The 14,966-nt window shown below is 37.2% G+C and overlaps 1 protein-coding gene across 2 annotated transcripts in view; it reads right to left on the bottom strand.

Moving 5' to 3' along the window:
• LOC100969696 (ankyrin repeat domain-containing protein 20B-like) overlaps positions 1-14,966 on the bottom strand; it is a 102,232-nt gene that overhangs the window by 64,959 nt on the left and 22,307 nt on the right. For both annotated transcript variants that reach the window (XM_057301273.2, XM_055107691.2), the window contains exons 9-12: positions 11,922-12,006; positions 9,083-9,111; positions 8,919-8,991; positions 2,844-2,914 (exon numbers count right to left, since the gene is read on the bottom strand). In XM_057301273.2, the coding sequence (XP_057157256.1) occupies positions 2,844-2,914; positions 8,919-8,991; positions 9,083-9,111; positions 11,922-12,006 (258 nt within the window). The remainder of the gene's footprint in view (positions 1-2,843; positions 2,915-8,918; positions 8,992-9,082; positions 9,112-11,921; positions 12,007-14,966) is intronic.

The following is a 14,966-nucleotide window of genomic DNA, read 5'->3' as shown; positions in this document are numbered from 1 at the left end:
TGGGACTGTAAGTTCAAACAGTTTGAGCTAAGCAGATAAACTTGCATGCATGAAAACACATTAAACAGACTCATTTGGCTGGGAATATTCGTTGCAAATCTCAAGGCTAGACGTGTTTTTGTGGCTTGTCTCAGTCATTGCTTCCCTCCCATTGTATTCCCATTCTATCATTAAATAAATGTAAATCATCTCTAAATGAATACAGAAAAAAGAATCTAGAATCTAGAGCTTGTTTCTTTAGCAATTTCTTTATGTTGATCTGGTTCAGAAGGTCACATGGTATGTGGCTGAATTAGTTTCCCAGCTCATACGCCACTTGGAAGACTGATAGTGAGACATAGGTTGATTAATGAACAAACATTATGAGAACATTCTCCAGAACCATTATTTAGATAGCAGAACTAATCTACTTTGACACATAATTACACATTTAGATAACCCCACTGTAACTGTACACATGAGATTTTCTTGAATAGAAAATTTGACTAAATCAAATAATTGATAAAGAGGAAAAAGAAGCAGCAAGTGAACCTCTGTCTTTTTGAAGTTGGACTTGCTTTTCTCCAAAGCCAGGAACTCAACTTGTAACATGCCTACCTCATTCTTTTATTATTATTATTATTATACTTTAAGTTCTGGTACATGTGCACAACATGCAGGTTTGTTACATATGTATTCATGTGCCATGTTGGTGACCTTGGAATATCTTCCCATAAGTCTTCTAGCTATATTTTTGATGTTCTCTCACTATGTGGCAAAGAATAACTCACATTTTATAATTCAAGATTCATGCTTCTGTAGTTGTTAGCACTGGGATTGCCATATAGTGGCTTCTGGAATAAACGCTGTATTGGTTTTCTGTTTTCATAAGTATCTGTAGCAGCAGAAATACTGTGGCTTTCTATCTGAATCATATGCTTCATTTCTTTGGGGTGGGTAAACAACAAATCAAAAAGACTTTCTGGATCTCTAGACTGAAGCCAATGCCTAATGTCCAATTTCCAATTAGTGGTATCTGGGTTTACATTTTTTGCCATTTGCATGTCAAACTCTTAATCATCTTTCATTTCAATCATAATTACTGGGTTCCTTAATTTTTTGGTTTCTGTATCATTACAAAATTTTCATCATCTGTGTTAGAAACAAGCTATGTGTCTGGTCTGCTATCATTTTTATAGTCTGATTTATTTTCATTTAAATGAAGCTTAGAAGATGACTGGTAACTGTATTTCAGGGACCTGGAGTATGAATGGAATAAAAAGACATTTGACATGGGCTTCCTCTGTTCAGGCGCTGCCTGGACTGCCACAGAGTTAGACCCTCCAGATGCATCTTCCTCCTCACAATCAGGGACCTGATTCGTCAGATTAGAGGGCACTCCTTTTTTGTTCATCCCTCTTTAGAGTTACTATGTAGGAGCTCTTCCTCAGGGCAAGCAGTAATTCTGGAGTTTTCAAAACTTTCACCAATGTTCAGCTTGAACTTGTTTGTAATGAATTTTAAAGGAAGTCGTGAATATACAGACAGATTATTCCCTTTATCACAATTCTTACCCAGTTCTGGTTCTTGAGACTTTTTTTTTTTTGGCAGGTGCAAAATGGAAAACAAATTTGCTTGTTTTGTTTCTCAGATGTCTTTTCTGTCAGAGTGCATGTTTTAAAATTAGCTTTAATCAAGTATAAACAAAAATACTAGAAAATAATTAAAATTTAACTGTGAAACTTAATCTATGTGTTGCCACTCTTAAATTATGGGATTGTAACTAAAAAGTGAAAAATAATTTGCCTTGGCTTAACATAGGACAGAAATATGAACTGGCAAGCTGAACTCTTAGCATTTGTTTGGATTAAACTTAATGCATTATGTGTAAAATCTACCAGAAATGAATTCAAAGCTGATAGGTAGTACTATAAAATCTTCCTCTCTTACAAAGATTTTACCTCAGCATACCAGAAAAAGTGAGCCCCTACAGTGTGTGTATATTTCTGAAGATTAACTACAGACTAGGCAAACACTGAATTATTAAGAGCCAAACTGAACACCAATAAGAAAGGGAAGCAAAATTTTAAATTCTAATTCAAATAATATACTATGATAGTGTTATGTACACCTAGATGGATTTTCTGCTTATATCCACTTCTAATATATTTTAAGTTCCACTAGTGATAGTGGATGGATTTTTTAAATTTTAGTAACATTTACTATGCATTTATGTCAAAATAAAGTTATTGTTTGTACCCTGACACCAAAGGTCCCATTCCACAAGGTAGGATTCTCTTAATAGGCAACTGGGTTGATTTTTATGACCCCATTCACTCCCTGAACACAGACACAGAACTCAACTGGTGACCACAAAACAGAATAAATCTTTAAACTCGGCACTGGTGACCAGCAATATAAAACTGCAACATTTGAACCACTGGCAATGATGACTCCTTTAACACTACTTTAACTCAGTGGCCACTGTTGTTAAACTGTTCATAATTTCTATTCCTTAATAATATAACCCAATATTTCATGTTACCTTCTGTATTATGAGTAAGGTTATACAAATAAAAGAGCAAGATAATTCTGAAAATGTCTTGCCTCAATTCCAAGGGTAAAGACAGCTATGAGTTACTAGAGATAGTAAGAATTACCAGAATAACTAATAGTTACTAGAGATAGTAAGAATATCTTAAGTTTCATAACTGGTTAAAATATTTTAAAAATTAAATATAAAATTATGATCTATTGGATTCTAAAGGTATAGTCTAAAAGGTCATGTCATTTGGACTATGCCTTGTTACTAAAGCAAAAAAACAAAACCCAATATTAAACAAGAAACTTAAATGTTCATATACCTGTAGTTGCTTCTTTTCACTTCTTTCATGCCTTTCTTGCTCTTCCTCTGAAGCCACTGGTAAGGCTTGTTCTGTTGACAAATTCACTGGTTTAGTTCAAATGAACTAAGAACAGTTAGATAAAGACTATAATCTATATAAAAATAAATGGAGAATAACATTTCTTTGTATTTTATATTTTGAGAGTTTCAATGAAGCTTAATGTTTACTGAAATATTTAGTTCTTTAAGAAATACTTCTAATCATCCAAAACTTCAACAAACCACTTGGGGAGACACTAGATATCACCAGGTTCAAGCCATATGAAATCTCAGGGTCACTCACAAATTGTTCCACCCAACATAAATCAACAAAACTGTTAAAAACAAAACAAAATTTTGAAATAGTCAAAATATACAATGTAACACTTTACTATACTTCATAACAGTATCTTTTTAACAGGACACTAATTGAGTTGGCATTTACTAATAATTTGCAAAATTACTGTTGTTTATACCTTAATTAGTGTGCACCCCATTTTTTACATTGCAAATGTTTTCCCCTACTATTCTGAAAAATTTATTTTCATCTTTTAAGACTCAGAAAGTAGGCTGGGCATAATAGCTCACATCTGTAATCCCAGCACTTTGGAAGGCCAAAATGGGAGAATTGCTCAAGGCCAGGAGTTTAAGACCAGCCTAGGAACCACAGATAACCTTGACTCTACAAAAAATTGGACAGGTATGGTGATATGTGCCTGTAGTCCCAGCTACTCAAGAAGCTTAGGTGAGAAGATTCCTCGAGCCCAGGAGTTTGAGGTTGCAGTGAGTCTCGATCACACCATCGCACTCCACCCTGGGTGATAGAGTAAGAACTTGTCTCCAACAACAGAAAAAGAAAAAAAAAAAGGCTCAGAATGCTGTGTGAAGTCTTCCTTGATTCTAGCTATCTTTCTCCACACACACGGGTGTCTGCTTCATTGGAGTCCCCTAGTACTTTGTCAATTTTTCCAGTGTCACTTTACCACCTGAACTGCACATCATGTCTTTACATGTCGATCCCCTTTGCTGCTAGACTGTAGAGGACAATCTTTTGAATCATCTTTGTATAAACAGTCTTAATTTTGCTAAATAATTACTTATTGAGTTCCTGCTAAGTGTTAGGCACTGGGGTATAAGGAAGGAAAATAAAAGCTGTCAGGGATGGCTTTCCTAAAGATCATGCATGAGCTGAGACTTAGAGAGTAAGGTTAGCCAGATTAAGTGAGGCAGAGGGCAGGAAAGGGTGAGCACATGCCAGGCAGCAACAAGAGAGGGAGAGAAGCCTCCAAGAGAGTATGTATTTCTCTGCAAAAGAGGAATGGTGAGGGGGCCATTACCAGCAGCTCAGTAATTCCAGAGAAAAAGGCAGATGGGGAAAGGGCTACAGATGGAGATTTGGGCAGAAATCAGTTTCCTTTTCTTTTCTTTTTTTGGGACAAGGTCTTACTCTGTCTCCCAGACTGGAGTGCAGTGGCATGATCTTGGCTCACTGCAACCCGGCCTCCCAGGTTCAAGCAATTCTCCTGCCTCAGCCTCCCAAGTAGCTGAGATTACAGGCATGTGCCATTACCACCTGCTAATTTTTGTATTCTATTAGAGATGGGGTTTCGCCTTGTTAGCCAGGCTGGTCTTGAACTCCTGACCTCAAATGATCCACCTGCCTCAGCGTCCCAAAGTGCTGGGATTATAGACACGAGCCACCATGCCCAACCCAGAAATCAGTTTCTGAAATCCTTATATAAAACTTTAAGATGCTTGGACATAGGTATTCAGGAGTGGTTCACAGATCTATTTGCATTAGAGATAATTAACTCTAATTATTGTGAGGAGCATAAAATTCTGAGGCATATAAATCAATGAACAAAGATAAAATATAAGGCAGTGTTGCAAAGATGATGCAGTCCTGAGGAGATGTTTTCAGAAATATTTAGGATACAAGTATCAGTGGCCATTATAAGAATGAATTTTTATTGAATGAATAAATATATATATCTGGGTCCCTGGAGAAATACACTCTGCTCATTACTTTACAAATTTTATCAAATGAGAAGTAAAATAATATACATAAACTGTTTCAGTTACTTGTATTTACTTTACACTTTTTCTGTTTCAGTTTTACTGTGCCAAGGAAATGCATTTGGGTTTTGTGGTGGTTGTTGCTGCTGCTGCTGTTGTTGTTGTTGTTGTTGTTGTTGTTGTTGTTTGAGATGGAGTTTCACTCTTGCTTCCCAGGCTGAAGTGCAGTGGTGCAATCTCAGCTCACCACAACTGCTGCCTCCCAGGTTCAAGTGATTCTCCTGCCTCAGCCTCCCGAGTAGCTGGAATTACAGGTATGTGCCACCATGCCCAGCTAATTTTGTGTTTTTAGTAGAGATGTGTTTCTCCATGTTGGTCAGGCTGGTCTCAAACTCCCAACCTCAGGTTATCTGCCCGTCTCAGCCTCCCAAAGTGCTGGGATTACAGGCACGAGCCACCGCGCCCAGCCACATATGGGGATTTTGTTTTAAAAGTTCTGTTTCCTGGATCTACCAAGCTCATGAGAAAATAGAAGCAAACAAGTCATTTGCATAGGTAAGAAACCTTGCATTTATACTTCGTCATCACTACTCTAGAAGATTATCATCATGTTTTGTAAAATAAAATGTTAATTCTAGACATAAGGGGAAAAAGAAATTAAAACTATAGGGGTGAAAAAATATTGCATAATTTATTACTGTTGACCTGATCATATGACTGATTAAGGGCACTGAATTTAACTTGTATGTGAAGTAGACCCCATATTAGCTGCAGTTAATCAATAGACCAGGTATTCTAGCAGAATTAAATTTGATGCTCCTGTGTTATCTTTAAATGATACAGCTCTTCTGAAAACCCATACTCATAGTGCATGATTATCCATTAAGACAAGGTGATGGAATGTGTGAATACAGCTGAGGAGACACCACAAGGCAAACGCTCAATGGTTCCCATTAATATTGGGGAAATCAACATTATAATACAGAAAGCCATAGGCATTATTTAATATTTGGTTTTGCCATAGGCATTATTTAATATTATTTAATATTTAATATTTTTAGTGACAATGCATACAGTTGTACCTAATAATTGCAAAATTAGAGATGTAAAAATAAAACAAAGGCATATTGTGTTTGAGTAGGAAATCTGTAGACGTCTAGCTGGTTTTCTATTCCAGGCCCAAAATTCTAAATATAATCATGGTACCCGCACACAAATTTATGTTAAATACCAACTTCAATGAAATTACTCTTTCTCCTCATTCTCTTTGTTATTTATATGTTGCTTTCTTTAAGGGAAGAATACAAATGCCTTGCTAAGAAGCATTCTGTTTGGTTGTAGGCTGCATAAAGGGAGTAAACACAAAGTACATTTGACCACAAAATGACTTTTTAAAAGCTAGAACTATGGTAGCATGAAGCCAACTGAGGTAATCTAGAATAAAATTTTCTATGTTTGTTTCCCTTCTTTGCTCTCTTTCTACTCTAATAACTGCGATTCACAGAGGTAATAAAGAGTATAATTCCCTGATAAAAACACAGCTCCAAGATTAATCCTTTCTTTAACTATGAAGTTCGCGTGTCCAAAGTCTTGTAGTTGCTGTCTGATTTTTGATCATGGATGGTGATACAGATATTTATCATCAACTCATAACTTCCCAAATCTTTGAAAAGTCTTACTATTATGGTTCAACTAGTAGAAACATAATCTAAAATATCTGAAAATAAAGTTTTTATTAGAATGTAAATAGTAATACAAATTGTAATAAGGTGTAAAAGTTCTTTCTTCACTGAAGCAGGACCATGATGTCCTGTACCCCACAAACACACTACTCCCTCATGGTCTAATGTATTTTAAAAGTCCTGTAATTGCTATTAACTCAGACAAGTTTACTTAACTTGTTCTAAGCTTCTGTTATTTACTACAATTTACTTTATCACTCAACAATCTCTATTATATATGTTGTTTTCCATGAGAAATTTTTTTATTAATAATTAGGATTCTTCAGGGATAAGAAAATATTTGAATAACTAAGTTTGTGCATAAACACATTAAGGTCAAATACCCATGACAATATTGTGTGTTTGTGTACTAGAGACAAAAAATTCAAAAAAAATTTTAATGAATATACATTAAAAACTGCTTTCATTACACTGAGATGATCTTCCCTCAATGCATGAATACCTTCAGAATTCACATAGACCAAAGAATTGTATAAAATATAATAGCCTTAAAAATCTTATTTGTACCTGGCACAGTGGCTCCTGCCTGTAATCCCAGCATACTGGCAAGCTGAGGCAGGCAGATCACCTGAGATCAGGAGTTTGAGAGCAGCCTGGCCAACATGGTGAAACCCCATCTCTACTAAAAATAGAGAATTTAGCAGGGTATGGTAGCACATGCAGGTAGTATCAGCTACTCGAGGGGCTGAGGCAGGAGAATTGCTTGAACCCGAGAGGCAGAGGTGGTAATGAGTCAAGACCGAGCCACTGCACTCCAGCCTTGGTGACAGAGCAAGACTCTGTCTCAAAAACACAAACAAACAAAAAACCTAATTGTTCCCACGTAAGTCTATGTTCACACAAGATCTGAAGAGTACACAACACCGTGAGACAGGACAGACATAAATTTTAAAAGTTATATTCTGGTTTCTGTAAAAATAAAACGGTTGAATTTAAGCTTTTAAGACAAGTCAAGGAAAAGAGCAAAAAATGCAAAAGTGAAACTTGAAAGGTCATTTTCCCATCAAGGGCTCATGATCCACTGGACATTCACAAACTATATTGTTCAAAACATTAGTTCTGAATTTTGATCTGAGTATCCCTGGAGTTGCAGTTTCATTCAAAGATGTCCAAGAGGTCAAATAAGACAATATCATTTGCTATTTTCAGTTTTCTTTTCTGAGAACAGCACAACAAACTTCTTCAGAGAAATGAATCGTCCTAACTTCACAGGCTAAAGGCTCATGAGTCACAGTTCTAAGGGCATTCATAAAATATGGTGGTGCATGCTTGTATTCTGAACTTTTCAACTTTAAAATCTCATATAGTAAATATTAATAAATACAAACTGATTAAAGAAAAGCCCACTTAATCTGACATTATTTTTATTTTTCTTTCTTTCTTCATTTATCAGCAACAGGAGAGTCTAACTAAATGTGGTAAAGTGGTATAAGGGAATACAATGAAAAGTGTAAAATGAATTAAACCAGAGATAATCATATCAATGTGGATACATCTGGAAAATATAATACAAAATACACCAAAGAAAGTGGCAGAAAGGTATGTAAAGTGTATAACCACTCACATACCATTTTGGGACACAAATAAAAAATCCTGCATATTATTTCTGAGCATCACAATATAGTTAAAGATTTCAAAAGGGCATTGAAATGAAAAACAACCAACTTATGATGTCGGTAGCCTCTATGCAATCATGTTTTAAAAACCTTAACACCAAAAAGTCTCAAAATCACCATTTTAAAAGACTGTGTCTACCAGTTACAAATGAATCATTACTTTCCTCATTTTTAATAGTCAAAGATGCCACAAACACACACATACACACAGCTATATATACACCTACACACACAGTCTTGCTCATTAGAACATCTGATTGGCTTCAGATCATCAGTGTAATAACACTAGCAGCAAGCCTCTAAAGTTAAAACAGAATCTGACATATTAATAAGTAAAGCTTTCCTCTAGGTAAAGATCAGAACTCCAAGTAGCACTTAACTCACTGGAAATATCTTAGAGTCTCAAAATTCACTGCTTTGAATCCCTGACAGGTATAAAAATTTTATACTGAAAACTTCATGCTATTCAAAACATTAAAAGAGAAACATCTGAGTTAAAGCTTACATTTTTAAAATCTTTTTTATGCTTCTAAATTTATTTTTATTCAAATATGGATACCAACAATAACATTTATGTCAATGCCTTCCATTCAATTTTGAACAAATAGAATTAGGAATAAGAATAATGTGAGTACTTCCAATCATTGAATGTACTTATTTCCAGTATTCCATTAAATGTACCTGCTCTCAATGTCTGTACATTCTTTCTTTGTACTGCTCCTTTCACAGCAGGATCTTCCACTCCAGTGCTAGGCTGAATGGGTTTTAAAAGAAAATGATTCATAAATCATATATATTTTATACAACATGGAGTTAGTGATTCAAAAATATACATAATTAATTACCTTCAAGGAAGGATGTTTTGCAGGAGGCCCTACAAAGCAAAGGGGATATGTCATCAATTATATGTAAGTATGACAGGGCCAACCAAACATTCATGCAGTGGTACTATCGAGCTGAATTCTCATGCCTGGCTATAAAAATAATTACTTAAGGTTTTGAGGGTTCTTCTTGGCTTCTTTTCATTGCCTAGGACAGCAACATGACAGAAACATAATGAGGAAAATAGGAATATAGGATTCCTAAAATGCACAGTTTACATTTCAGTAGTGAGATTATGTTTCAAATGCCTATACCTAAAATAGAAAAGCATGGATATCACCGTGAACACGTGGACTGATGAGGAGAAAAGGGACCATTAAACAGAGGAGCAAATCAAACCTGAGGGAATCGACGTCAAAGCTCATGGTGAATGTACAGAGTATTTTAACTCAACACATCAGAGGTATTGCTGCCAGCATGCCACAAACAAATTCCCCTTGTCTTGTCACTGAGGAAATACACAGTTGGGATGACAGTTCAGGTGAATGTGTGATTCACCTCTCATCAAAGAAAGTGTTCTACATTGATCAGCTAGTATACACACTTACGAAATGACAGCTAATCAAACTACTCATTTTTCCCATGATCACATGGGCTACTGCAGCACCTACATTTCTCCTGTCCCCTCATTTGGCCTTGAATTAGAGCTCCTTGATCCACTCATGCAAGGCGGTCCATAAAACACATAAAATAAACCATGTCGAATAAGCTTCCGATATCAAAATATTTATCAAAAAAGAAAACACTGAATTACCACAGACTTGCTGGATATGAATACATATTTATATTTCAAAATCAGTGCAGTATTTATTGAAAAAGAGAATTTTGGTATTCACAGAATGAATTTTATAATATGATTGCTTCTAAAATTAACTAAGTTTGGTGTATTATCTTACACTGTAAAGGACTTTTATAAAACAGCTATCATATCAAAGAACTGGCTGTCTCAAAAAAAATTAGCCAAAGCATCTATATGCAACTTAATCACATCTTATTCCCTCATGTCAGTGAAACTTCTCTCTCTGAGGCCTGACAGTTATCAAGTGAAATGAGCTGCTGTGGTTTACCCCAACTCTAGCACTCCCTCCTGCCTCCAGTACTCTCCACAGCAATAACCTCTTTTGTGAGACTGGGCATATGCTGAAGCAACTGGAAGTGAGTTGTCTCAAGTTTACTTGGCTTCAACTCCCAAGACCCCAGCAAATGTCTTTCTTTCCTCCCTCCGTGTCCTTTCACAATCCCTCTTCCTTTGAAAAACTGATTTTTAGAACTGTCATCCTGATGCTTCCCTTCCTAACTGCTTTTTATGGATAATTGTGACCACTTTTTTCATCTGTATTCAGCAGTAGTATACACCTGTAATCTCTCTGTTTTCATCTCACTCTCCTTCCTCTGTGGCTAGAATCATGCTCAGAAATAAAAGGAAATTAATGCTTTCCCTGGATTCTGTTATTTTTTAAATTGCTCTCCAATGGTTCTTTTTCCAGAGTTCTTTAAAGGAAGGCTATTCCCTTGCTATTCAGAGCTGTGTCCAAGGACCAGCACCAAAATCACCTGAGTACTCATGAGAAATGCAGACTCCCATACCTGCTGAATCAGAATGTGCACCTTCCAGAAGCTCCTCAACTAATTCATGACAATTTGAATGCCCTGTTCTACACTGATGTGCTTCCATATTGGTTTACCCTAATTGCCCTTTTGCCCTAGCCTCAATTTCTTCCCTATTATGTCCCTCAATTTAATACTACATTGTAAGCCATAATGTTTCTAATGAACTTTTAATCAGGCAATAACTTCTCAAATTAATTTCTTCTCCATAAATCACCCAACACTATTCAATTATGTTAATTTGGCCTATATGATACTATCCTATGAGGTTACAACATTTTCTATAAAAACAAATTATAGCTATACATGGCTGACCATTTTTGGTGATGTTCATCTATGGTAGACAAAACACAGGTCTGTGTGGTGAGGTGCCTCAATCCTTAATGCCTCCCCAGTAGTGAGGATGACAGCAAGAGAAGGAAAATGTTATTCTAATTCTCTGACACATTTTCGTACTGGAAGCTCACTTTATCTTCTTTCCTGTTTCTAACACCATGTTCTTCCTTCTTCTACAGATCAATTTGCCTTTACTATCCTCTATTACTTACCTCTGCATATGCTTTTTTATTTATTCCATGTACACTCCGCTCTCCTCATTCTTTCTTTCTCTTTATTCATTTCCTCTTCCCTCTCTCCTGACTTGCCTCAGGTCTTAGAGTATCTTAAAATGGAACTCATAACTCAGCTCCTTTAGTGGTACTCCCGATAGAATCAACTGCCGACCCTTGGTTAGACACACAACTTATCACCATTTCACTTCTCCTTTACTTATTATACAGTTAATAGGACACTTTCTTTAGCTATTACACTCTATTAGTGCTCATATTTTCAAAGAAACATTCCATCAAATGACCTTTTTTTGTTTTGTTTTTTCTGAGACGGAGTCTCGCTCTGTCGCCCAGGGTGGAATGCAGTGGTGGTATCTCCGCTCACTGCAAGCTTTGCCTCCCGGGTTCAAGCCATTCTCCTGCCTCAGCCTCCTGAGTAGCTGGGACTACAGGCACCCACAACACCACCTGGCTAGCTTTTTGTATTTTTAGTAGAGATGGGGTTTCACCATGTTATCCAGGATGTTCTGGATCTCCTGACCTCGCGATCCGCCCGCCTCGGCCTCCCAAAGTGCTGGGATTACAGGCGTGAGCCACCGCACCCGGCCTCCATCAAATGACTTTTTAAATAAAATACGGTTCTCACCTTCTCCTTGTCCATTGACTATTCTGTTTCCTTTTTCATGCGAAGGTCCAGGTAAAGGCTCTGACACTTTCTCGGGGACACACTGCTAAGGTAATATCAAGAATTAGTTTCCATTTTAAAATTATAATGAGTTGCATCAAGAGTTTCTTATCAATCTCTTTTTATGAAACTGGGTCTCACTCTGTCAACCCAGGGCTAGAATGCAGGGGCCTGATTATGGCTCACTGTGGTCTCAAACTCCTGACCTCAAGCAATCTTCCCACCTCAACTTCCTGAATAGCTGGAACTACAGGTGCGTACCATCATGCCATGCTAATGTTTTTATTGTTATCTTTGTAGAGACAAGGCCTCATTATACTGCCCAGGCTGGTCTCAAACTCCTGGGCTCAAGTAAATCTTCCACTTCTGCCTCCCAAAGTGTTGAGATAAGCAGTGTGCACCACCACACCCAGCCCTAATCAATTTCTTTAAATCAGTCTCAATGCTGCCCAGGCATGGTGGCTCACACTTGTAATCTCAGCCCTTTGCAAGGCCAACGTGGGTGGATTGCTTGAGTTCAGGAGTTTGAGACCAGCCTGGGCAACATAATGAGAACACATCTCTGCTCAAAAAATACCAAAAGGAGTCAGGCATGATGGTGTGTGCCTGTAGTCCCAGCTGCTTGGGAAGCTGATGTGGGAGGATCACTTGAGCCTGAGAGGTGGATACTGCAGTGAGCCAAGATCATGCCACTACACTGCAGCATGGGCAACAGAGCAAGACCCTGACTCCCCAAAAATTTCAATTTAAAATGTGAGAACGAAGAGAGATACAAACAAAAAACAAACCTAATTGGTCAATGAAATATGAGCTTAAGCCAAGAAAGAGAAGAAACAGCATGAAGTACAATAAAGTACATGGGGAAATAGATCTATAACAGAGCCTTTTGCTCTTTCATATCCCTGATAATACTAATTAATATTTATGCTACAATTAGTTTTTTGTAAGTACTTCTGTGATAGAGTTTATTACTATAAGACATTCAATTAGCTAAATATGGTCATCGACCACTACCTGAAAGAACATTATTATAACAGAAGAGAAAACTAGAACTTTCAATCAGCTTTCCACCCAGAAAAAAATTGGTCACCAGAATTCTAAAGAGTAATGTATGGCAGACACATGAAAAAATGATCATCATCACTGGCCATCACAGAAATGCAAATCAAAACCACAATGAGATACCATCTCACACCAGTTACAATGACGATCATTAAAAAGTCAGGAACCCACAGGTGCTGGAGAGGATGTGGAGAAATAGGAGTACTTTTACACTGTTGGTGGGACTGTAAACTAGTTCATCCTTTGAGGAAGACAGTATGGTGATTCCTCAAGGATCTAGAACTAGAAATACCATTTGACCCAGCCATCCCATTACTGGGTATATACCCAAAGAATTATAAATCATGCTGCTCAAAGACACATGCACACGTATGTTTATTGCGGCACTATTTACAATAGCAAAGACTTGGAACCAACCCAAATGTCCATCAATGATAGACTGGATTAAGACAATGTGGCACATATACACCATGGAATACTATGCAGCCATAAAAAAGGATGAGTTCATGTCCTTTGTAGGGACATGGATGAAGCTGGAAACCATCATTCTGAGCAAACGGTCACAAGGACAGAAAACCAAACACCACATATTCTCACTCACAGGTGGAAATTGAATAATGAGAACACTTGGACACAGGATGGGGAACATCACACACTGGGGCCTGTCGTGGGGTGGAGGAAGGGGGGAGGGATAGCAATAGGAGATATACCTAATGTAAATGATGAGTTAATGGGTGCAGCACACCAACATGGCACATGTATACACATGTAACAAACCCACACATTGTGCACATGTACCCTAGAACTTACAGTATAATAATAATAAAGAGTAATGTATGGCTTGAAAAGGTATATTTAATAGAACATGAGTTGGAGCTAATAAAAAGCTTAAGAAATGTTAATCTAAAATCTCAATGTTAAGATTCCAGTTGAATTATACTAGAAAATATATTGTAACCCTCTTTGCTACTGATGACCTATTTCTATTTTATTTCCTTTTTAATTACGGCATAATTTCTCAACATAACATATCAAAACTTATACACCCTTAAATATTAAAAAATACAATGTAAGCAATATTTTAAATACAATATTTAATTATTAGATACATTAGGTTTATTATATTACTTATAACATTCCATTATATAAAAATTCATTTGTCTATTTATTCAGATTAAACAACTACTAAGGCTGAATGTCTTATGCCTGTAACCCAGCACTTTGAGAGGCTGAGGCAGGCAGAACACTTGAGCCCAACAGTTAAAGACCAGCCTGGGCAACAAGGCAAAACCCTGTCTCTACAAAACTCAGCTAAGCATGGTGACACAGGTCTATGGTGACATAGCTCTATTGTTTCAACTACTGGGATGGCTGAGGTGTGAGGATCACCTGAGCCCAGGAAATGGAGATCGGAATGAGCCAAGCTCTCACCAGTGCCCTCCAGCCTGGGGGACAGAGTGAAACCCCATCTCAAAAAACAACAAGTAAAATGCTTCTTACATGGAAGACTGTATTCTAGGTACTCCAGGATACACACAAATATGTTTACTGACCTCCAGTAGCTTATGGTATGCAGGAGCTTCCAATGATTATTTAAACAACTAAATAGAAAACCTTCTGAAATTCAAAATTTCAGAATATGATATGAGGACTTTGAGTGGCTATTTTATTTTTTAAGATGTAGTCTTGTTCTGTCACTCAGGCTGGAGTGCAATGGTGTGATCTTGGCTCACTGCAACCTCTGCCTCCCGGGTTCAAGCGATTCTCCCACCTTGGCCTCCTGAGCAGCTGGGATTACAGGCATGCACCATCACGCCTGGTTAATTTTTCTGCTTTTGTTTTGTTTTGTTTTTGGTTTTTTTTAGAGACAGGGTTTCACCACGTTGGCCAGGCTGATCTTGAACTCCTGAACTCAGGTGATCTACTGACCTCGGCCTCCAAAAC

The sequence above is a fragment of the Pan paniscus genome, chromosome 12 (genome assembly GCF_029289425.2).
Source record: "Pan paniscus chromosome 12, NHGRI_mPanPan1-v2.0_pri, whole genome shotgun sequence".
NCBI classification, from domain to species: Eukaryota; Metazoa; Chordata; class Mammalia; order Primates; family Hominidae; genus Pan; species Pan paniscus.
Note: the sequence above shows the minus strand (reverse complement) of the source record. Positions and strands in the feature narration are given on the sequence as shown.